General features: G+C 40.1%; 1 protein-coding gene across 7 annotated transcripts in view; it reads left to right on the plus strand.

Annotated features, from left to right (window-relative positions):
* The window catches only part of USH2A (usherin), a 432,455-nt gene that overhangs the window by 343,518 nt on the left and 64,389 nt on the right, over positions 1 to 24,548 (plus strand). For all 7 annotated transcript variants that reach the window (XR_014545784.1, XM_083604668.1, XM_083604669.1 and 4 more), the window contains 3 exons: positions 6,593 to 6,751; positions 8,934 to 9,096; positions 13,959 to 14,313. Coding sequence is in view for 6 of the 7 variants with exons in the window: in XM_083604668.1 (XP_083460794.1) it covers positions 6,593 to 6,751; positions 8,934 to 9,096; positions 13,959 to 14,313 (677 nt within the window). In the remaining variant the exon portion in view is untranslated. The remainder of the gene's footprint in view (positions 1 to 6,592; positions 6,752 to 8,933; positions 9,097 to 13,958; positions 14,314 to 24,548) is intronic.

Raw genomic sequence — 24,548 nt, forward strand, 5'->3', positions numbered from 1 at the left:
TTATAATCTACACTTGATTTCATTGGAAAGTGTCTCATACTGTCTCAGTTTTGATAATAAGTTTCACTAAAAGCTTTGAATATTCACTATTACAAATATGTTATGTTATCTTCTTGAAGCCTGATCCTATGCAGAGTTAGTCATGGCTAAGTCCATTGATAATGTGCCTAACTATGTGTTAATCACACAGAAAGAATTAAAAAGTCAAAATAAGAAATCGAATGATGTGCATGTTTCATCAGAAAATGGGCTTCTCTCTCTTCTCCCATCCCACTCTTCCCCCAGAGTTTCTGAATTGTATGCATTTGTAAAAGGTTTAAGGGAAAAGCTTAATTACAGCAAATTCACAAACATAGATGCATATGCCTACAGAAGAAGGTATTTGTGAAAGCAATAGTATATTTCTGAGAAGCAGGAACAAGCAGTGTGAGGGGGAAATATGGGAAGCCAGCCACTGCCATCATCATCACCTCAATTTATGATAATAATAGTAAGCTAACTAAGGGGAAAGAGAGTCTGAGGTAACTGAAGAAAAACAGGACAGGCATGAGGAACCAATGCACCGTCCATATACTGTTGGACTCCAACTCCCATCATCCTTGACCACTTGCTTTGCTGGAGGGGCTGGTGGGAGCTGTGGCCCAATGACATCTGAAAGGCTTCCTGTTTCCTGCTACTGAAATATTTATTTTACTTAAATCATTTCTATACCACTTTTATAGGGACGCGGGTGGCGCTGTGGGTTAAACCACAGAGCCCAGGACTTGCCGATCAGAAGGTCGGCGGTTCGAATCCCCACGACGGGGTGAGCTCCCGTTGCTCAGTCCCTGCTCCTGCCAACCTAGCAGTTCGAAAGCACATCAAAGTACAAGTAGATAAATAGGTACTGCTCCAGCGGGAAGGTAAACGGCATTTCCGTGCGCTGCTCTGGTTTGCCAGAAGCGGCTTAGTCCTGCTGGCCACATGACCCAGAAGCTGTACACCGGCTCCCTCGGCCTATAAAGCGAGATGAGCGTCACAACCCCAGAGTCGGTCATGACTGGACCTAATGGTCAGGGGTCCCTTTACCTTTTTATACAATTTTTATTTTTTATTTTTTAAAAATCAAAGTAAAACATTGCAGATAAAAGTCAAATACAGTGGTACCTCGGGTTACAGATGCTTCAGGTTAGAGACGCTTCAGGTTACAGACTCTGCTAACCCAGAAATAGTACCCACTGCCCAGTACAGTAACCTGCCCCAGAATGCATCCTTGGACCAATCCTGCACACCCAAGCCTCATTCTCATGCGTTCCCACCAGCCATGCAGATAAATAATTCCCAAATATTAGAGAAAATGTTTGATCTGCAAAAATACATAGGAGCATTAAGCGTAATTTACAATGGCTTATTCATCCATCTCCATCTAGGGCAATGGAATGTCATATGAAGAGCAACATACTGTAACTACTGAGGAGTACTGAGCAATTTAGAAACACACAAAAACATGACAAACCAGACTCTCTCCCTGGACAGCAAAAATACAACTCCTGATTACCACCCAGTAATACATCACTCACTTTCTGCTACTGAACAGAGTGGTAGGTTATAGGGATTTGCAAAGAGAGAGATAAACAACGTCTTGTTTCATAGGAATATTGGCATGATGAATCACTTCTATGAGTTTTCTAGCAAAAAGTAAGGTGATGTCTCACTGTCCTGGATCAGATTGGCTCTCAACGACTAAAATTGCATGGGATTGTCAACCCATAAAAATGAGGCCTGGAGGAAATGGCTGAAAGTACGACTGGAGGGTGTCATGAAGGGATGGCAATGTTAGTAGCAAGCCAAACCTCTGTATACAACTATGATGTATTACTGGCAAGTCCGTCCCCCCCCCCCCCCGTTTTGTAGGTTTAGTTTTATTTTTCTTTAGACTTTACTTTTTCCATGAATGGATCTTCAGTTATGCATTCAATACATCATATTGAAATACTCTATTTCTCCCTTTTACATTCAAAGGTCAACCTTTATAATAAGGGTTGGCAGTGATTCTCCCATTGAGACAGTCATTTTAATTGATATTGTCTCCAGGAATAAAATTGCTTTTTATTAATCAAGTTTTGATGAGAGGCTAGTTGGCCACAGTATCTTCCTGTCTATGGAAAGTGGCTGCATTCTGGCATTCGATCCCCTTGTCTTCTATAATAAATTAGGATCACATAAGCACCCACAGAATTAATTATGGGCTACCTATCCATGGAGTCTCCTTTTATTTTAATTATGATGTTTCAACAGCAGTGATGTCTCCAAATTCCATAACTTTATAGATGTCATAATTCAAAACTCCTGTCTAAGCTAAATGGTGAGATGTCCAAGCAGTGGTTAAAGTGATGAATTAAAGGAGAAAAAGGTGTTTGACACACCTCACTTACTATGGAAAATAGGGCTTTAATTTCTGAAAGAGCAAGAGATACTGGGTGTCGGTGCACTTGTTTTACCAATATGGTACTACGGATCTTATTTTCAGAGGCTGGGGTCATTATGGACAGGGAATAAGTTTGGATCCAGCCCATTGTGTCCTTGAATGCACTCATTTAGTTTTTTTCTGATATAAGTAAAGCATTGCCAATAATTTCTCTGAAAGTGATTTTGCTACTGGAATAATAGTTTGGGAACTGAAACTGCCTGGTGAGAGATGTACAGGAGTGTGGCCCTGTTAATTCTCTTGGATGTCTCAGGGGTTTATGTTACAATTTGAGTGCTGAATCCAGGTGGGACCTAATGGCTTTGGTGGTTTTTATGGTGGCCCTGGCTTTACCTGGAGGATAGGTCTTAAAAGGTGGTGTTAGATGGCTGATGCTCCACACAGTGACCTTTTAAATGCAGGGTGTCTCATACACTATTCAGCACCTACATGAAACCACCGGATGAAGTTTTTGGAATACTTGGTCTAGGGCAGCCTTCATCAACTTGGTGCCTTCCTGCTGTTTTCAACTGCAACCCCCATTAGCCTCAACTAGCAAAACCACATTATGCACTGTAAATTACAGTCATACCTTGGGTTACAGACGCTTCAGGTTGCGTGTTTTTTGAGTTACGGGCGCGCCGAAACCCTGAAGTACTGGAATGGGTTACTTCCGGGTTTCGGCGCATGCACAGAAGCGCTGAATCACAACCCGCATGCGTGCAGACACGGTGCTGCGGGTTGCGAACATGCCTCCCACACGGATCACGTTCGCAACCCAAGTGTCCACTGTACACCTCAGTGTGATTTTATTTGTGCAGCTTTTAGTAGAAAATAAGATTGTACCATTAATCTGAATATTTAGCCTTAAAAATGATGATGGAGCCATATATACTGTTTTTTCAATATGGGTGTGTTTTTAATAATAAACACCAGAGGAAATATTTATGTTGAATATTAATAAAATACATAAGATATGTAGCTGAAATCCAACTCTGGAAGATATGGGAAAAACAATATTAGACCACTGGTCATTATTGGGTTTGAATTTTGATATATGCCAAAGAACATGTGATGCTTTTTTTTAATCTGTTGATTTCAATGGTGTTTTTAATCTATACGAAAAAAACAATACCCTTTTAAACCATACTTTCTTACACATTTTTCTTATGAGACTCCTTAGTTTTGAAATGAATTTGAAGGTGCTTTTTTCAGAATTGTCCATTATCCACTGTCCAAATATAAAGAAAAAAGGGGGAAGAGGAAAGCCCAAGATGTTGTTTGATTGACTTGTCCTGTTGCAAAATATGCACCTGCTGTGAAATGAAGTCATGGAGAGAAAAAAGTGGAATAATTTAACTTTTTTATTTGTAAAGATAATCAGGATTTTCTGATTACATCTTAACTTCATAAATGTTAAATAACCTATCAGCATCTAGTTGTTGTAAATTATGAAAAGGAGTATTGCTGGGAATATTAACCAACTAAATCCTTGTTCTTTAGTGAACACGAAAATGCGTTATGGCAGGTTGTCATTGTGCTCACGGTAACTTTGACACCAAATAACAAAACTGCCATTTGCACTTAGGGTAAATTGGTTCACTTGTGCTTTTACTGTTCTTTTTATTCTGACATAAATTTATGAACTCTGGAACTAACCAAGTCGTGTGGTTTCCCAGCTGACTTTAACAAATCTGCCCATTTCATTCCATTCACTCATCAAACCATCAATGCTGTGGTAGTTTCAGACTCGCCACATATATTTTAAGACATAGGCACTTTTCTGACCGCCACATTTCCATTTCCTATGAACATTTGCCTTTCTTGTTTTCAAAGACATCAGCTGATGGGGGAAATATGTTACTCAGAAAAAGAGGGCAAAGCATCCTACTGACAATCCCATTGTTCTTCAACGCATTTTTTATATGATTTGTGTAACATATTCTTGCTTTCTTCCTGAGAAGACTTGATCAAGGCAGTCTGTTTACTTTTAACTTTATTTATTTGGGTTTTTGGCCTGTCCTTAGCAACAATCTAATACGATTTCAGATGTGAATAAAAAGTCCAGATGGCATCCCTCCAACATTTATTTTTAGGTAACATGCAAAATGGCACCCTCATTTTGGAATCTGCTGTTTTTTCTGGCTACCTAGTGAGGTTGTTCCTACCAGTTTTGAATCAATATAATATAGTGGACAGAATACTAAAGCTCCACTCCTCTCTCCATGTTTCTTTTGTGTAGCTACATTGCACATATATGTGTAACACCCATGCAAGGCTCCCATGAGGCAAGGTGAGGCAGCTGCCTCAGGCAGAATGATTGTCCGGGACAGCAAATCTTGATGTTGATCTTTCTTCCCCCCTTGTTCCTAATGTAGATCTTTTCTCTCCCCTTCTTCCCTGGCAGGGAGAGAAGTGAAGTTTTAGGATCGGCCTCAGGTGCAAAATCTCTTATGCTGTCCCTGATTGGATGGAGTACTGGATCCCCACTCCGTGATTATGCCTAATGCAGTGTTTCTCAAATTTGTTAGACTACAGCTCCCATCATCGTTGACCACTGGTCCTACCCAAATTTGAGAAACACTGGCCTAATGTGTGCCTTCAGTCCAACCTATCATACAAGGTTTTGGTATGAATAAAAATGGGAAAGCCCGAAATATGTTGCTTCCATGAGCATTTTGAAGATAGGGCAAGATGCAAGTGTGAAAGACAGCATGTCGTGGAAACCCAGGCTATATTAGAGCTGCCCTACATCCGGGTTTTCCTGGACATGTCCGGGAATTGCTCAGAAAAATGGTGTCTAGGTGGATTTTTGTTGAATCAGCAAAATCGGACGCATGGCAAGTTGGGCTGTTTTTATTTTAAAAATATATACAGTGACACCTCAGGTTAAGTACTTAATTCATTCCGGAGGTCCGTTCTTAACCTGAAACTGTTCTTAACCTGAAGCACTACTATAGCCAATGGGGCCTCCTGCTGTCACTGTGCTGCCGGAGCACGATTTCTGTTCTCATTCGGAAGCAAAGTTCTTAACCTGAGGTACTATTTCTGGGTCAGTGGAGTCAGTAACCCGAAGCATATGTAACCTGAATCATATGTAACCCGAGGTACCACTGTAATGGTTCTTACAGAGCTTTTTGGCACCCTTCTGTCCACTTGTGGGACAAGTAAGATTGTGCTATATGAGTCTACATGAACCTAAATATGCTTTCATGCCTTATGCTTGTGAAATTCTCTGAGTAAAGTATTTCACATCTACCCATAACCCTTTCACTACATTGTTCTGGTTTTGTATAATCTGAAAAGTCTAGTCTACTGAATGTTGGGTCCTGTAGAACAGGCATGGCCAAACTTGGCTCTCCAGCTGTTTGGGAGTACAATTCCCATCATCCCTGACCACTGGTCCTGTTAGCTAGGGATGATGGGAGTTGTAGTCCCAAAACAGCTGGAGGGCCAAGTTTGGCCATGCCTGCTGTAGGACAGTGGTGGACAACCTGTGTCCCTCCAAGATGGTGTTGGGCCTCTGACTCCCATCAGCCCCAGCCATTATGACCAATGATTACAATGACGAATGTCCAGTGATGGGAAGTGATGCAGAAGTGGAGGTACAATGGCATGTGTTGATCCTACTTTGAACTTCCACAGTTCAATGGAAGGTCTTCATAGAGACCACATTCATGCAACTATAAACTCATAGAGATATTTCTGGGTGATCAGAAATTCTGGGAAAATAGGGTTGCCAATTCCAATGGAAAGAGCCCTGTGTGTGATCCCACTCCATCTCTCTGTCTGAATATCCGAATAGGGTTTCGATGGCAAATCTTTGACTCTTAGCCAAATGTGTGAAATATCTCCATGCCTGATCATGATGCTTGAGTTGGCATTGGGAAAATTAAAAGTTCTGTCTGTGGTGATTCGTCTCTGTTGCCTGATGCTTGTGACCACTGAAATGCTGAGCATTCATGTGTGAATAAGGTATGTTCATTATTCATGTATGAATGAAGTATCATTATCACGAAACACCATCTTAATCATTCCAGTGCTTCATGGCACAGAGTTCTCCTGTTTACGAGGAAACACGAAATCATAAAGACTGTGTATGTGAAACAGCAATTATCCTATGAACTGTTGTCTGTTTTGTAACAGGATCATTTAAGACTAATTTGCCTTTGAAGTACAACATACTACTAAATGCTGGCAGTACCTCTCCACTTGTAATACCAGTCGGCCAGCCTAACTTTGCTCTCTTGGATGGTCTGGATCCGTACACACAATACGAGATAAGGATACAAGCCTGCCAGGATGGTAAGATGTTAAGTAATTCTCTTTTGTCATCAGCAGACAGTGCAGTTTTGCAAAATAGCTTCTGTTCAGCAAAACAGATAACATCTTATTTCAAAGCTGAAGTGAAATGTTTACCTAGTAAAAGCAAAGCCTGACACTGAGTGGTGCATTTTACATTTCTCCATATTATATCATGAATATTTTAAAAGAAAATTTAAAACGTTAGCATTTGGGGGAATGGTAGTCCTTTTTGTGAAATGCATTATGAAAAGCATAAAGTAGGTTTTTTTTAAAAAAAAATTGTCTAGGAGTACACATCAGATACAATCCATTCTCAATTGATGTTACATCAGCAATTTATCTCTTTTTTATTATTCATATAAAGCAGAAGGATTATTGCTCTGTTATTTTGGATTACAAGGAATGCATGAAACCTTATCTAAAGGGATCTGTTGGCATGGGTAAAGCACTTACGGTGGTGGAAGTCTACAGAAACCGTTGATACTGAACTTGAAGCTTCTGGGTATTGGGGACTTGTAAGATTGATCCCATCTTTCAAAAACTTTTATGACGGTCCAAATCAATAATATTTCAAGAATTTTTCCTGCACTGTTTGCCTTTTTTGTATCATTCAGTGAGCAGGGAGTGAGCCTTGGGACTCTGTGCTCCTTCTTCCTCTTGCTTTCTGCCTTCACATGCTAGTCCTTGTTATCTTAAACTACAATTGGCTATTGTTGCCCATTAAACTGTGGTTTAATGTCAGTTTTACTATCCAAGATCTTTATTTCATAGCATTCATACACCACTTGATTGTAAAATAAATAAATAACCCTCAAAGCAGTCTACGAAAAGATAAAACAATGTAATCAAGAAAACTCTACAACCTTATTTAAAAGGTAAAGGGACCCCTGACCATTAGGTCCAGTCGTGACTGACTCTGGGGTTGCGGCACTCATCTCGCTTTATTGGCCGAGGGAGCCGGCGTACAGCTTCCAGGTCGTGTGGCCAGCATGACTAAGCCGCTTCTGGCGAACCAGAGCAGCACACGGAAACACCGTTTACCTTCCTGCCGGAGCGGTACCTATTTATCTACTTGCACTTTGACGTGCTTTTGAACTGCTAGGTTGGCAGGAGCAGGGACCAAGTAAAGGGAGCTCACCCCGTCAAGGGGATTCGAACAGCCGACCTGATCGGCAAGTCCTGGGCTCTGTGGTTTAACCCACAACCTTATTTACAAACAAAAGTTAAAATATTAAGAGATTGAAATTACCCCAACTTTCTAAGCAGCTGGGAAGCAGGCTTGTTTAAACAAGAATGTTTTTTGCAGGTGCCAAAAAGAGTACAGTGAAGGCCCCTCCTTGATCTCAATAGGCAGGGAGTTCCAACGTGTAGGTGCTGCCACACTAAATGAACAAGTTCTTACAAATGTGGAATGGGTGTTATGTTGCACCTGTAGTAGTGCCAATTCTGCCGATTGAAGCAGTGGTGTGGACACATGTGGAGTAAGGCGATCTCATAGGCAAACTCGTACTCAAGTTGTTAAGGGCTTTAAAGCATGCTTTGAATATGGTTTAATATCCTGGACAATAAACTGATGTTAAATCATAGTTCCCTATCTCAAACATAACAGGAGACTGTAGTTTAAGTGAACCAGGATCAGTATGCAAAGGGAACACATGAAAGTGGGGAACACATTAAAACAGTACTTGTTTCTAGCTTGCTAAACTATGGTTTGGTTCTCAAATCAGTTCTTTATTTGTTTATGCCTGTAGCTACTGAGAGCCATTTCAGTGGTGGTGCCCCAGTTGTGAATTATCCTCCCTAGAGGGAAATGTTTAGAACCTACGCTGTGGTCTTGTGTTAGGTGATGACCTTTTAAATTGATCCCAGGATTTTAAGATGTGTTTTAGTGGTTCTTATATCTTTCACATTGTCATTACCCCATGTTGGTTTTATTCTGGTTTTATACTGTGCTATATTGTTCTGTTTAAAATTATGTATTGTTCTATTTTTATGGTTTTATAAACCGTTCAGAGAACTTTGGTTATTGGGTGATAGCAACTGAAGTAGAAAATAAATGGAATGCTTAAGAATGAAAAGGAAATGTATATTTGATATATTGTTTCTTGGGCATTTGTCAGTCCAAAGAGCATGTTCTGTGTCCAAAACATGATCCTTAATTGATGCTTTTGTTTTCTTGTAGTTGACTGTGGAGTTGGTGAACGGGCATATGCAAGGACGGCTGAAGCACCTCCTAAGGATTTGAGTCCGCCTGTCATTGCAGCCACTGGATCGGCATCAATAGAGGTGAAATGGTCACCACCTAGAAAACCCAATGGAATAATTAGAAACTACTTTGTTTACAGGTAGCTTTGGTTGTTGATTTTTTACCCTACTCAGATGCTCAATATAGAAACTACAGTAGCCCCCACCTTGAAGTTTTATTCAGCTCCAATAATGTTTAAATTATCTTCCCAAGTGCGTATGTTGGATAGCATGGGAAAAATCCACACCAATGTTTTTGTCCTGAAAAAGGGTATCCCACCCCTTGGTCTAGAGTGGGGAAGGAATTGGGCTAAGTTTGATTTCTACTGTCACTACAATATTATGGCCGTGGGTGGTGCTGTGGTCTAAACCACTAAGCCTCTTGGGCTTGCCGATCAGAAGGTCAGCAGTTTGAATCCCTGCAACGGGGTGCGCTCCCATTGCTCTGTCCCAGCTCCTGCCAACCTAGCAGTTCAAAAGCACGCCAGTGTGAGTAGATAAAAAGGTACTGCTGCGATGGGAAGGTAAATGTCATTTTCATGCACTCTGGTTTCCGTCACAGTGTTTCATTGCACCAGAAGCGGTTTAGTCATGCTGGCCACATGGCCCAGAAAGCTGTCTGTGGACTCCCTTGGCCTGAAAGCGAGATGAGCGCCACAACCCCATAGTCACCTTTGACTGGACTTAACCGTCCAGGGGTCCTTTACTTTTTACCTATGGTCTGGCAACCTTAAGGTTGTCAAGAAACCAAAGGCCAAGAAGTCATAGATAGGAAACACAGAAACACAGAAAGTTGGACTGGCCCATCCAGCTCAGTATGATTTACGCTGAATGGCTGCGACTCTCCGGGGTTTGACCTATAAAACTGAGGATTGAAGCTGACACTTTCTGCATGAGAAGCGTTTGGCCTGCCACTGAGCTACGACTCTTTCCCAAACGTAGCTGTGGATCTAAATTCATATCTTTCATTGAACTTGCCAGCCAATTCTGTGCCTTAAGGTTTCTAGGAGTCTATAAAATTCTGGAATATTCTCCTGGAATATTTTCACCTGCTAATTGTATGGCCAAACACATCAAACCCCTCCTCTGTATAAAGAGAAATAAAGTATCTCTTATAGTGCAAGACAAGGCTTCACTCTGCTGGTTTTGTAAATAAAGCTGATGATTACAGCTGCAATTCCACAGCAGCCAGAGAAAGGGAAAACAGGAAATATAATGCAGAAAGTGGAAAATACTGTAAATTGAATTTGACAGCATTTGATGGCATTTGATTATTCTAGTCACAGCCAAACAATGATATAAAGAGTAATATGAAACAGAATGTGTTACTGCCTAGCAGACTCGAAAGCAATAAACCTTCCTCCAATGTGACACAATCACTTCACAATCATAATTGTAGCCTGTTTGATACCTCTGAGTACAGCAGAAGGGCACTGACTGACATAGATACATTTTGTTTTTTATTTAAAGTGAAATGAAAATGGCGCACTGGGGCTCCAGATACAATCGTTATATTCACCTACATAGGCATGAATCACTTGGCAGTTATTTCAGCTGAAGTTTAAATGTGCTTAGACAACAACAATATCACATCTTTCTCAGATAGCTGTGGAAAAAATCAGAAATTTGTAAGGGCAGGAATGGGATGTGAGCACAGAGTTCTCCCCCCCCCCCTTTTTGTGTGCATGTGATACCCACACATAGCCTTAGACTGTTATAGCAAGAAGTCTGCAGTATTTCTGGAGGATGTTATGGTATGTAATTTCTTTTTCATCATTTGCTGCCACTGCCTTGCTGTCATATATACACCAAACTAAATTTATTTAACCTGCAAGTGGTAGGCAGCTTTTCATTAAGCCTGAAGGATATATATTTGCAAGGGTTTGGAGTTCTGTGCTGACCTTCCTGCTATCCTCACCCAACCCCAAACCTTTGTTAGATAAGTTTTTAGAACAAAACTGGAGGGAGGGAGGTATAGCAATATTTATTCATTTATGCTGTGTTTCTGTGCCACTGCGCGCACACACACACACACACACACACAAAATATCAGTAACGATGCAATATAATAAAACAATAAAGCAGTAAAAAGAAATTCCCCTCTAGCAGAGGAAGAAATCAAACCAGTTGACAGAACTGATAAACCAATAAATCACAAATAAACATTGGGCATCCAGGTTTTTGAACCACAAATTATTTAAGAGGCCTCAGTAAATAAAAAAAAGACCTTTGCCTTGCTCTGAAAAGACCATAAAGAAGGAGCAAAGAGTGCCTCTTTGAGGAAACTGCTTCACAGGCAGAGTGCCCTTTCGTAAATGTATTTACTTGATTTGCTTTCCTTTACTCTGATGATAATAACTGAGTAGGTTGTGGGGGAGTAATTCAGTTGGATACTGCATGCATGAAGCTCCCTGGATGGCAAGAGGACTGCAGAGTACAGCAGGAAGGCATGAAGTGGTATGCAGATTTTAGGGTGCCCTAAAGTGAGGAGCCCTAGTCAGTTGCCCAGTTTGCCCTCCACTAAAGTCTCCACTTCAAGCTATGTAGCTATGTTCTTGGCTATAAAGTTTGCCCTGATAAACATCACTCTTTGAACACCTTTAAATGGGTGAAGGCATCAAACCATAATATGCAGGTTCAGTGACAGTTAGCAGTTCCTGAGAAAGGGCATCTTTCTCTTGTGCTTTTCTGTCTGTGTGGGAGAAAATCTTCCATTTAAATGAGCAGCTGAATTCTAAATCTTCAGGCTGTTGAAATGACTAGAGACTGTTCAGCCACTTCTGCTCGGAGTTTATTCATACATGAGGATATTCTCCTTTTAGCACTACAGATGGAACCATTTACCTAACCATAAGTTTCTTTCATTAAATATTCAACAGTAATAAGATCTAAACACTTTAACCAGACTACATTGTTCGGCTTTGCTTGTGGAAGAGCTCACGGTTGGTGGCATATTTGATCTATCAGGGAGAGAAGCTGTTTATCACAGATTTTCCACGTTACTAAACAGTAATTTGTGAACCCAACAAACAGCTATGGTGGCTAATTGAGAAGCTATACAGTGCAAAGCAAACCAACGAGCATTGCTGCACATAAAATATAATTTTTCACTTTTTTGTGATTGACATATTTTTGTAACTCACTAGGAGGGCATTTTATGCAAAACTCTGCACTAAATGAAAGCACCACAAGTGTGCCCTATGCTTCCTGGCAACTAATAAACATTTAATTAATTTATTATATTTACTCTTACATTTATGTCTCACATTTCTTCCAAGCAGCTCACAGGGGCATAGATGGTTCTCTTCTTCCCCATTTTATCCTCACAACTCTGTGAAGTACATTAGACTGAGAGATGGTGACTGGCCCAAGCTTTAGGGCTGAATGGGGCTTTGAATGCTCCAAGGTCCTAGTACAACACTCTAACCGCGATAAAACATGGTGCATTTTACCATAAAGCCCATTGCAGCTTGAAAATTCTACCTCTCTTCCAAAAATTAAAAAGCTGCTAGGCCCCAATGATACAAGTGATTTGCATAAAATCATGATGTTAATCTTTGGATAAAGGTGCAGAATCTGGAAACCTAGTAGCAACAGATTGAATTGGAGTTTCTACAAGGCTCTTTCCTCAAACTTCCATTAAACTCACTTACCCCAACAGTAAGTTGGGCTGAGGTAGTCCCTTCCATGGCAATCAGTCTTCTGGCATTTTTGCACAAAACTAGCACAGAACATATTGATGGTTGCTTTAGCTCACCTCCCACACCATACTTCTTCCTACCCTGAACCACTGTGATTGAGACCACAAGCTTAACATGAGTCAACAATGTGATGCAACAGCAAAAAAGAAAAGAAAAGAAAACTAATGCTATTCTAGGCTGCATCAACAGAAGTATAGTGTCCTAATCATGGGAAGTCATTGTCCCACTCTATTCCTCATTTGTCAGACCACACTGGGAGTACTGTGTCCAGTTCTGGGCAACACAGTTAAAGAAGAATATAAACAAGCTGGAACATGTCCAGATGAAGGCAGCCAAGATGACCAGGGTTCTGAAACCAAGCCTTATGAGGAACAGCTGAGGGAGTTGAGTATATTTAGCCTGGAAAAGAGGAGATGGAGAGCTATGGCAGCCATCTTCAGATGTCTAAAGGGCTGCCACACGGAAGATGGAGCAAACTTGTTTTCTCCTGCTCCAGAGGCTAGGACCCGAACCAGTGGCGTCAAGTTAAAAGAAAGGTGATTCCGACTAAACACCAGGATGAACTTTCTGACAGTAAGAGTTGTTCGACAGTGGATCAGACTCTCTCAGGAGGTGGTAAACTCTACTTCATTGGAGGTTTTTAAGCAGAGCTAGATGGCCATCTGTCGTGAATCCTTTAGCTGGGATTCCCGCATTGCTGGGGATTGGACTAAGGATCCTTGAGGTCCCTTCCAACTCTATGATTTTATACTGTGCTTTGACTTTATTGCACTTGTGTTATTACATGCATGTGTTGGCCCATGTACATACTCTGCTTTTCCTTACGCAGTACCAAGTCAAACAGTAACCAAGTCAACTTTTACCACCAACTTAGCACAAAACAAAAACCGCTGCTTCCTGTAAATATGTCATGACTTTAAAAACAGTTGCTACAGGTAACCATCAGTATTGAAACAACCAAATTTGACAATAGGTAAAGATTTGTACTTGCGAAAGAAAAAGTCCATTGTTCGTAGGGCGTGATCATGACACCTGCCTAGCACCTGAGCTGATTTCGCATCAGCAGATGCACCATGTTTGCTGTTGCAAGTGGCACGTCAGGTAATGTATTGATTTGGTGTAATAAGTATGCACATTGTTAATGATAAAAACTGAACTATACTAGGCTATAGTCATTTTGAAGTTTGTACTTCAGCATCAAATGATCTTATTTATTAGTGGCTATAAAAGTTATTTACAGGTGTTTTTTGTATGACTTTCAGACGTCCAGTGGGTACTCGAGAGGAACTGCTTATTTTCATCTGGTCTGAAGGTGCTTTAGAATTCATTGATGCTACAGATGTCCTTCAGCCGTTCACGGAGTATGAATACCGCATTAGGGCACAGAATTTCAAGGGCTCTGTGGATAGTCTGTGGTCTTCAACACAAACTCTGGAAGCCCCACCTTGGGGCATGAAAGTTCCCTGGGGCCAAGCTTTAAGCGCTTACTCTGTGCTCCTAAATTGGACCGAACCCACTTCTCCTAACGGTGCCATTTCTCAATATCGTGTCGTCTATCAAGAGAGACAGAGCGACCCGACATTTAACACGCCAGCTGTTACTGCATTAACTGTATCGGTAAGTGTTAGATAATCAGCCAACGTGAAGGAGTCATTTTTAGAAATGCATGCAGTTTCCTTTTCTGACCTCATTTGTGGTTTAGAAGTGCATATTAGGGCTGTCGGCCATTTCAAGAAAGATTGCATGTTTCTGGTTGCATTACTTATTTGTTTATAAAAAAGATATTTATATAATGCTACAGCATAAAAAAATCAAAGTGATTTACAATAATATCTCTGTATAAGAAAAACACATAAAAATTCAATCACACAAACTATGGTTAGTCAGACAAACCATTGGTCATAGTTGATTAATCAGTTATATGTATATATGAATAACGACAATAGTTCTGAAGCAAACAAGGATACTTTGTTTTTAGTTGATGTGCACATACATCATAGTGGTCACTATCGTAGAAAAAGCTCTTGTATGGGAGAAAATCCAGGGATTTTTCTTTTTTAATGGCATTTGCCATCCCCAGTTTCCTGCCTCCCATGCGTTGAAAGTATTTGTATTAAAATGTGTTGCCCAATTAATTGGAAGCACCTTTTTAGTCTTGATTCATAGATTAAGTGTTGTAGTCCTAAAATATTCACATGGTGCAATCCTTAGTTGCCCATGTACACTAATAATGGATGATTCACATGCAACAATGAGGACATCTACACATGAACAACAGCCCATCACAATCCCATGCATGTTGGTTCATAAGTTCCACTGAGCATAGCAGAACTTACTAGTAAATATCCTTTGGTTAGGAGACTTAAAAGTCCAAAATGAAATATAATCATAGCAAAATCAGATATATTTTTTCAACCATTCCAAGTGCATGCTGGTTTAAGCATGATAGTAAAATTAGCATTAGCTTGACTCCTATGATTTATGTTTAGTAATTAGGAAGATTTGCCTCATAACTCTTCAAAATCAGAAATAAATCAACCACCACAAAAAGAAAACGCTTTTACCAACAGTAGCACCTGGCACTCCCATACTGTAAGTTGCAAACCTTGACAAATACAGGAACCTCTAATTAGATGGATACAATTTCTGCATGGAAGAAATGGCAGAACTAAGAACAAGATACAGTGTTGTGATTTTGCTGTAAATTGGCTATTTCAGCAATCGTAATGTCAAAGGAGGCGTTGGACTGGCACTGTGTTGCAAATGTCTTACTTCAAAAAAAGATACTGTAGATCTGGAAATGGTTCTGAAAAGGGAAGCCAAAATGATCAAGGGGCTGAAGTAACTTCCCTAGGAAAAGGGTATGCTCCTTACAGGTCTTTTTTTCTTTCTTTCTTTTTTTTTTTATATATAATATTTTTATTTTCCATATAAACACAATACAACGAACATAAACATACAAAAAACACAAAACAAAACAAAAAAACATGTATCATTTCATATCCTAATTTCATATCCCATCTTCCCCGACTTCCTCATGCCTCCCCTTTCTGTATTCCAAATTCTTATTGATTGTTCAGCAAATCTTCCCTTATTTTAATTTAAATTTAGCCTATTCTTCCTTATTCTCCTTGTCTTAACCATTACTAATAGTAACCATTTAGTTTCCAGTCCAACATCATTCTAACTTTCATTAACTTTGTAATATTTCTTTAAATAGTCCTTGAATTTTTTCCATTCTTCTTGCGCTGCTTCTCTTCCCTGGTTTCGGATTCTGCTCGTCATTTCTGCCAAGCCCATATAGTCTATCACCTTCATCTGCCATTCTTCCAGTGTGGGTAGTTCCTGCGTCTTCCAGTACTTCGCAATGAGTATTCTAGCTGCTGTTGTAGCATACATAAAGAAAGTTATATCCGTCTTTAACACCCCTTGGCCGACAATACCCAAGAGAAAGGCCTCTGGTTTCTTGGGGAAAGTATATTTAAATACCTTTTTAAGTTCATTATAGATCATTTCCCAGAATGCCTTAATCTTCGGGCAAGTCCACCAAAGATGAAAAAATGTACCTTCAGTTTCTTTACATTTCCAACATTTGTTATCAGGCACATGGTAAATCTTTGCAAGCTTGACTGGGGTTATGTACCACCTATATATCATTTTCATAATGTTTTCTCTTAAGGCATTACATGCCGTAAATTTTATCCCGGTGGTCCACAACTTTTCCCAATCAGCAAACAAGATATTATGACCAATGTCCTGAGCCCATTTAATCATGACCGATTTAACCGTTTCATCTTGTGTATTCCATTTCAGCAGCAAATTGTACATTTTGGACAAATTCTTAGTACTGGGTTCTAACAGTTCTGTCTCCAATTTTGATTTTTCCACCTGGAAGCCAATTTTACTGTCCAGTTTAAACGCTTCGTTTATTTGATGGTAGTGGAACCAGTCTCTCACCTTCCCTTTTAATTTCTCAAAACTCTGCAATCTCAATTTGTCCCCTTCCTTTTCCAAAATTTCCCAGTATCTTGGCCACTTGGACTCCATATTTAACTTTTTAACTGCCTTAGCTTCCATTGGCGACAGCCACCTTGGAGTTTTATTTTCCAGCAAGTCTTTATATCTGACCCAGACATTTAATAGTGCTTTTCTGACAATATGATTTTTGAAACTTTTATGTGCTTTAACCTTGTCATACCACAAATATGCATGCCACCCAAAAATGTTATTAAAACCTTCCAAATCCAAAATGTCTGTGTTTTCAAGAAGTAGCCATTCTTTCAGCCAGCAGAAAGCTGCTGCTTCATAGTAAAGTTTGAAGTCTGGCAGGGCAAACCCCCCTCTTTCCTTTGAATCCGTTAATATCTTAAATTTAATTCTGGGCTTTTTGCCCTGCCAGACAAATTTAGATATGTCTTTTTGCCACCTCTTGAAACAATCCATTTTATCAATTATTTGCAATGCTTGGAACAAAAACAACATTCTTGGCAATACATTCATCTTTATAGCTGCAATACGGCCTAACAAGGAAAGCTTTAAGTTGGACCAAGTCTCCAAATCTTTTTTCACTTCTCTCCAAGTTTTTTCATAATTATCTTTAAACAAATTCACATTTTTAGCTGTCATATTTATACCCAAATATTTCACTTTTTTAACCACCGTTAACCCTGTCTCATTCTGAAACCTTTCCTTTTCTATCTGTGTCAAGTTTTTCTCCAAAACCTTTGTCTTAGACTTATTCAATTTAAATCCTGCCATTTGACCAAACTCTTGAATTATTTCCAAAACTCTTTTCGTGCTAGCTTCTGGCTCTTGTAATGTAAGTACTAAGTCATCTGCAAATGCTCTCAATTTATATTGTTTAGCTCCGACCTGAATCCCTTTAACCAACTGGTCCCTCCTAATCATATTAAGCAAAACCTCCAGGACCGATATAAAAAGTAATGGGGAGATAGGGCACCCCTGACGTGTCCCTTTTTCAATCTTGAACTCTTCTGTAACCACATTATTTACAATTAGTTTGGCTTTCTGTTCAGAGTATATTGCACCTATACCATTCTCAAACCCTTGGCCTACCCCCATCCCCCGGAGGTTCTTCAACATAAAACTCCAAGAAATGTTGTCAAAGGCTTTCTCGGCATCCACAAATATCAAAACGGCTTTAGTGTTTATGTTCACTTCCAGCTTTTCCAAAATGTCAATTATATTCCTTACATTGTTCGACAAATGCCTTTTTGGGAGAAAGCCCGCTTGGTCCCCGTGAATCTCCTCCATCAAAACTCTTTTCAGTCTTTTTGCTAAAATGTCAGCAAAGAGTTTGTAATCCACATTCAATAACGAGATGGGTCGGTAGTTTTTAAGTTGGGTCTTTTCAGTCTCTGTCTATAAGTGTAATGTAGGCCTCTCTCCACGTATCGGGTGCCCTTTTCCCCTCCATAATCTCATTGCAGACTTCCTTCAGAGGTTGTATCAACCCTTCCTTCAAAACTTTGTAATATTTGGAAGTCAGTCCATCCGGTCCGGGGGATTTGCCCAGCGTCATACCTTGAATGGCATCTTCTATTTCTTGTGCTGATATCTCCTGGTTCAATATTATCTTACTTTCTTGCGAAACCTTTTTCAGCCCATTTTCCTCGAGGAACTGTTGTATGTCCATCTCTTTTTGCGGCCCTTGTGTGTAAAGTTGTCTAAAGTAGTTCTGAAAACAATTCCTAATTTCCGCTGGGTTGCTTATGTTTTTTCCTTCCGCTTCTATATTTGTTACCGTGTTGAGTTTTTGTCTCTTCTTTATTTGCCAAGCCAGTAACTTGCCACATTTATCAGCAGATTCAAAGGTCTTTTGTCTCATTTGTTTAATTTTCCACTCTAATTCTTGATTCATCAGTTCCATATATTGTGTTTGATGAAATTTGATTTCTCTTAGAATCTCTTGGGATTTTGGCTTCGACCTTAATTGTTTTTCCCCTTCTTTTATCTTTTCCAAAATTCTCTCTTTTTTCTCATTTTGCTTTCTCTTCTTTAAAGTATTTTGCTGAATCAAAAACCCTCTCATCACGGCTTTGCTTGCGTCCCATACTATTCTTTTTTCTACTTCAGACCTTAAGTTGATTTCAAAATAGTCTTTCAAGGTTTTTTGGGCCTTCTTGCAGATCTCCTCATCTCTAAATAAGGTGTCATTCATTCTCCATCTGAAGGAACCAGTTGTTGTTTGCCTCATCACCATCTTTACAGCATTATGGTCGGAGAAAGTTTTTGGGCAGATTTCTACTTTTTTTATGTTCGGAGCCATACTGCTAGTCACCCAGATTTGGTCAATCCTTGTCCATGTCATTTTGGCTTCAGAAAAGAAGGTTCCCTCTCTTTCTAATGGGTGTTTTGTTCTCCAAATATCAATCAAGTCCATATTGTCAGTCATTTCAAAAAAAGTCTTTGGTAGTCTTCCATCTTTTGTTATTACCTGTCTTTGTGCCTTGTCCATATTTGTTGAAACTACTCCATTCATATCTCCCATCAAAATTAAGTTGTAATCCATATGGTCCATCAAAATTTCATGCAACTTCTTAAAAAATTCAGCTTTCCCTTCGTTTGGTGCATATATTCCCACTATCAAATACTTCTCTCCTTGAAATTGAATTTCAATTGCCAAATATCTTCCTTGATCATCTTTAAAGATTTGTTTCGGTTGCAATTTTTCTTTTGCATAGATCACCACTCCTCTCTTTTTTACTCTGTCTGAAGATATAAATTCCTGTCCCAGTCTTTTATTTATTAATAATTTTCTGTGTGCTCTTGTCACGTGGGTCTCTTGTAGGCAAATCAAGTCCAATTGGTCTTTCTTTTTCCTCAGGAAAAAGATAAGGAGGGATATAACGGAACTGTGTAAGGTTATATAAGTTGTGGAGAAAGTGAATGGAGTTTTGCTCCTCCCTACCTCATAATACCTCATAATACTACAACTCAGGGACAAGTAAATGAATGTTGGAAGATTCAGGACAGACAAAATAAAGTACTTCTTCACACAGTGCAGAGTTGAACTGTGGAATTCGCTCTAACAAGATGTAGTGATGGCCACCAATATGGATGGCTTTGAAAGAAGACTAGACAGATTCATGGAGGATAAAGCTACCAGTGGCTAAGAGCCATCATGGCTATGCTCTGCCCTCATGGTTGGAGGCAGTAGGCCTCTGGATCCTGGTTGCTGGGAACAGCATGTGGAGAGAGTGCTGTTGACTCAGGTTCTTCTGGTGGGCTTCCCATAGGCACCTGGTTGGCCATTGTGAAAGCAGAATACTGGACGAGATGGGCCATTGGCCTGAGTGAGCAGGGCTCTTCTTATGCAAATAGAAAATAACGTCAGGAAGCAGGCCTCAGTTGTTTTTTACCATCTGATGTATGATGTCTACTTAAGCCAGCCTCAAAAAAGTCACCTATCTATGCCACTATGTATTAATCTGAAGTAATGGGGTGGAAAATGCCTGGGACCTGTTAGTCTTGGTTCTACCCCAATGCAGAATAATGGAGACTTTCATATATTCTAATTACATTATACAGGGTTAAGAACTTAATTCGTTCTGGAGGTCCGTTCTTAACCTGAAACTCTTCTTAACCTGAGGTACCACTTTAGCTAATGGGGCCTCCCGCTGTCGCCGCACCGCCGCCGCACGATTTCTGTTCTCATCCTGAAGTAAAGTTCTTAACCCAAGGTACTATTTCTGGGTTAGCGGAGTCTGTAACCTGAAGCGTCTGTAACCCGAAGCGTCTGTAACCCAAGGTACCACTGTATATAACTCATATAATAATGGAGACTTTCATATAGTCTAGAATTCACCACAATATAGACTCATGTCAGATCAGAATATCATAGATTCAGGTAGGTAGCCGTCAAAATACAGTCAAAATGAATGAATGAATGAATGAATGAATAGTCCAGTAGCACCTTAGAGACCAACTAAGTTTGTTCTGGGTATAAGCTTTCGTGTGCATTGAGATTGAGATTGATGGACTTCCATTTCATGTGGCTCAATGTGGTGCCTTCCATGATTCTAGATTCAGGTAGGTAGCCGTGTTGGTCTGATGCAGTCGAAATAAATAAAAAAATTAAAACTTAGTTGGTCTCTAAGGTGCTGCTAGACAATTTTTTAATTTTTTAATTTATTTTGACAGAATATCATATTCTATCTTAAAATTTTCTGAATACCATTTTCTGTGGGAAATATATGAGCTGTTGTTTTTTTCTTGTCTTACTTTCAACATGAGCAGATTAGCAGGGATAAGAAGTGGTCAATATTGAGGAAGAGCCTGAATTTCTTTCTCTTGATTTTTTTAAATGTTATGTACAACTCATAGCCTTCCAGCTGTTCAATAAGTACATGCCAAGTTATATGGCAAGACTGCATATATGTTTGCTTCCCTCTACAGCAGGCATGGCCAGACTTGGCCCTCCAGCTGTTTTGGGACTACAATTCCCATCATCCCTGACCACTGGTCCTGTGTATGATGGGAGTTGTAGTCCCAAAACAGATGGAGGGCCAGGTTTGGCCATGCCTGCATGGTATTGCATCTGGACAATATATTAGGACCTGAAGTATCTAGAATTGCACACTTTCCCCAAAGCAAATTTATTGTTTCCCACTAGTGATCAGACACTTTAACTCTCTTGCAACAATTTAAAACATATGTTTTAAAGGTTAAAGGCCAGAACTGACAAGTGGATAGTTTCTAGTTGTTTTGAAAATCCTTTTCAAGTACCATTCAGCATGATGTTGAGTTTTGGAATTCCTCTCTCCAATCATGCATTGAATTGTCTTGCACATCATGCCAACAACAACAGAAAATATCCAAGATGGTTGCATTGAGGGCAATAAAATGTACCAAAATGGCTTTTTAAATAATGTTGCCACAGTATGTTTCTTTAGCAAAGGCATTTTAACGCCTTTTAAATTAGTATTTTCTTGGCACTGGAGAAACATTACCCTACAAAACCTGAAATGGAAAAATATGTCAGAAATATATGCATAAAGATCAAGTATGGTTTAGATAGCACTGATGCATTTTACTATCTTTCTATTTTTATTTTAAAATTCTTTCACTTTTCATTTAAAAATGTGTGTTACTGTGCTAAACATTTGTATCTGCAGAGCAAGACAGCTTCCCTGCCCACCAAATTTATTGCAAATTAATGCTTTATACTAAAGCAGTGCTTTATTTCCCTAAATGCAATGTAGGACACATTGAATGGAACTCTGGATTTGCGGATGGATGTGCTGATGTAGCAAATGCAGTCCATATTGGTCTTCAGCCTATGCGGGTAGCCTACCCTCCTGTAGGAGCAGATGAAAATAATAGGAGCAGTGACTTTTTATGTGCAATGTCGTTTTTCTGAAGCTTCTGTTTCAGGGAACTTCTCTGAAACTTCACATTTAGTGCTAAATTGCTGAATTAAAAGAGACAGGGAAACTCACATACACCGTGGAACTGATTGAGTCCATTCAAGAATGAGGAGTATCTTGGAGTCATGAAAAAAAACACAACTGAACTTTTTTTGTACAATTTCTATTCCCCCCCCCCCAGTGGTCCTGAAGTTGCCATTGGTTGCAACTAATATTTATGCATTTCATTTACTAATATCAAACCCCATGACTAGGAAGATGAGAAATTAAAAATGTTATCTAATTTATCAACCTCAAAACTATTTTAACTCCCCTGAAATTATCTGGATATTTTCCTTCACAATTCGTTGGCATTGAATTTTGTCCAAAACAAAATGTCCACCTCATCACATGAGATATGTTACTAGTTATATAAAAACTCATTGGCATCCTTTAAAATTCCTGGTGTGCCTCCAAATTCAACTTGAATTTTGTATCAGATGAAAATTGATCTCAACTCTAATTATTGACATAAGTAGTACTGGGCTGATATGTGAATAATGCCTGTGTGTGTGTGTGTGTGTGTGTGTGTTCAATTTCACAGGAATCTAAAATAAAGACATCATGTTTGAAAATTGCTACTCTGTGGAAATAGAATTTCCCATGAAATTGCTGGCAAACACTTAACTGCAAATTTGTGAATGAGATGTTTTAATTAAAATCTAATTTTATTGAAGGAACTAGCTTCCAATGATTAAACTTATGCCCCTTTAAAATATAGCTTACGGGGGTACTAGGCTAAAGCATTTAATCTCCTAAAGCATCTCAACTGGAGCTCTCTCATGGGATATGCCATTAGTCATTCTCTCACACAAGCTTTCACGTTACTTTGCAAGACTTACAGTATCGAGCAAGCAGAGAGGTCTGTCCTTTATGTTTCTATTGCTACCAAAGTTCAAGATTTGTGTGTGTGTGTGTGGAGAGAGAGAGAGAAGATTCCTATTTACAAAGCCTTTGCTAACCAAGGAATTTGTTTTAGCATTCCTTCTTGTGTGCGTTGCATTCGACGTATGCCGCATGTCCAAATAGACCGCAGAAACCTACACTATGTAGCATAACAGTAAAAGCCTGAAAATGAGCAAGTAGAAATGTAAAGAATGGCTGCAGTGGCTTGGGGCTGTGGCCTGTGCACTGGGTGGAATTCAGTGCTGCACTCTATCTGCTTGCCAGACAGAATGATCCCCCTTTCCTCCCCATTTGCCCTGTTGTGGGGATTCCCCCACTCCACCCCAAGCCACTTTCAGGGATGCAGAAGGCACATGGAGGAGTAGAGCAGGGCTTCTGCTGGTGAGGCTTATTAGATGTCTCCCACCCTTTATTTCCACTCCACCTCTCAACCTATTGCTGAATCACAAGGGCAGCAGAGTTCGGCTTGAGCTTCTCTTTCCCATAAATTATTTGGTTTCTCTTTCTCCTTCCCACCTTTACTTTCTATGTTTCATTTCCCCTTTAAATGTAACATTCCTGGGCTGAACTTTTGAGCCTCTTGTAACCTTGTGAGTCAGTGTGATGTAGTGGTTAAGAGCGGTGGACTCGTAATCTGGTGAACCGGGTTCGCGTCTCCGCTCCTCCACATGCAGCTGCTGGGTGACCTTGGGCCAGTCACACTTCTCTGAAGTCTCTCAATCCCACTCACCTCACAGAGTGTTTGTTGTGGGGGAGGAATGGAAAGGAGAATGTTAGCCGCTTTGAGACTCCTTCGGGTAGTGATAAAGTGGGATATCAAATCCAAACTCTTCGTCGTCGTCTTTTTCTTCTTTAAGCTACCTGGTATGAACAGGCTCTAAAATGAACGTCTCCCCTTTTTTTTGCCAAAGGGCTTCATTCATCGTTGGCATCAGTAGTGGCCAGGGGAGTGGAGGCACTTACCTGACCCTCCCATCACCAATGTCACTGCAACTTATGAAGAAGGGATGGGGCAAGGCGGTGGCAAGTTTGGTGTCCCAGATTGATAGGTCAGGCAAACAGTGCTGACCACTACAGGTCAGCACTCCCACATGCATATCACATAGAAAGACATAGAGGATACAACATACATGGAGATAAAAGTGTGCAAACACACACGCATCAGGCACACATATGAAGATATGGTTATTGCCTCCTGCTGGCTCATCAAATTGTTGATATGATGAGCAGGGAGGGGGCCACTTGCATCCCCATCGGGGTGCTGAACTGGGCAGAGAACTCCACAATCCTCTGTGTATAGGTGTGTCCCCCTCACTTATGTGGGGGTTTATGTTCTAGGCCCCCATATGCATATGTGAAATTGTGTAAAGTGGGGAACACTCTCTAAACACCCTTTGAACTCCCTCTCTGACACTCCCTCGTCAATCCATACAAAAAATACAGTATCCCAAAAATATCCACAAATGGAATTGAAGCTCTGGGATGGGGGGACATGGCGGTGGCAGCTGCACTACCCTG

The sequence above is a fragment of the Podarcis filfolensis genome, assembly GCF_964270895.1.
Source record: "Podarcis filfolensis genome assembly, chromosome: 3".
Classification (NCBI taxonomy): domain Eukaryota; kingdom Metazoa; phylum Chordata; class Lepidosauria; order Squamata; family Lacertidae; genus Podarcis; species Podarcis filfolensis.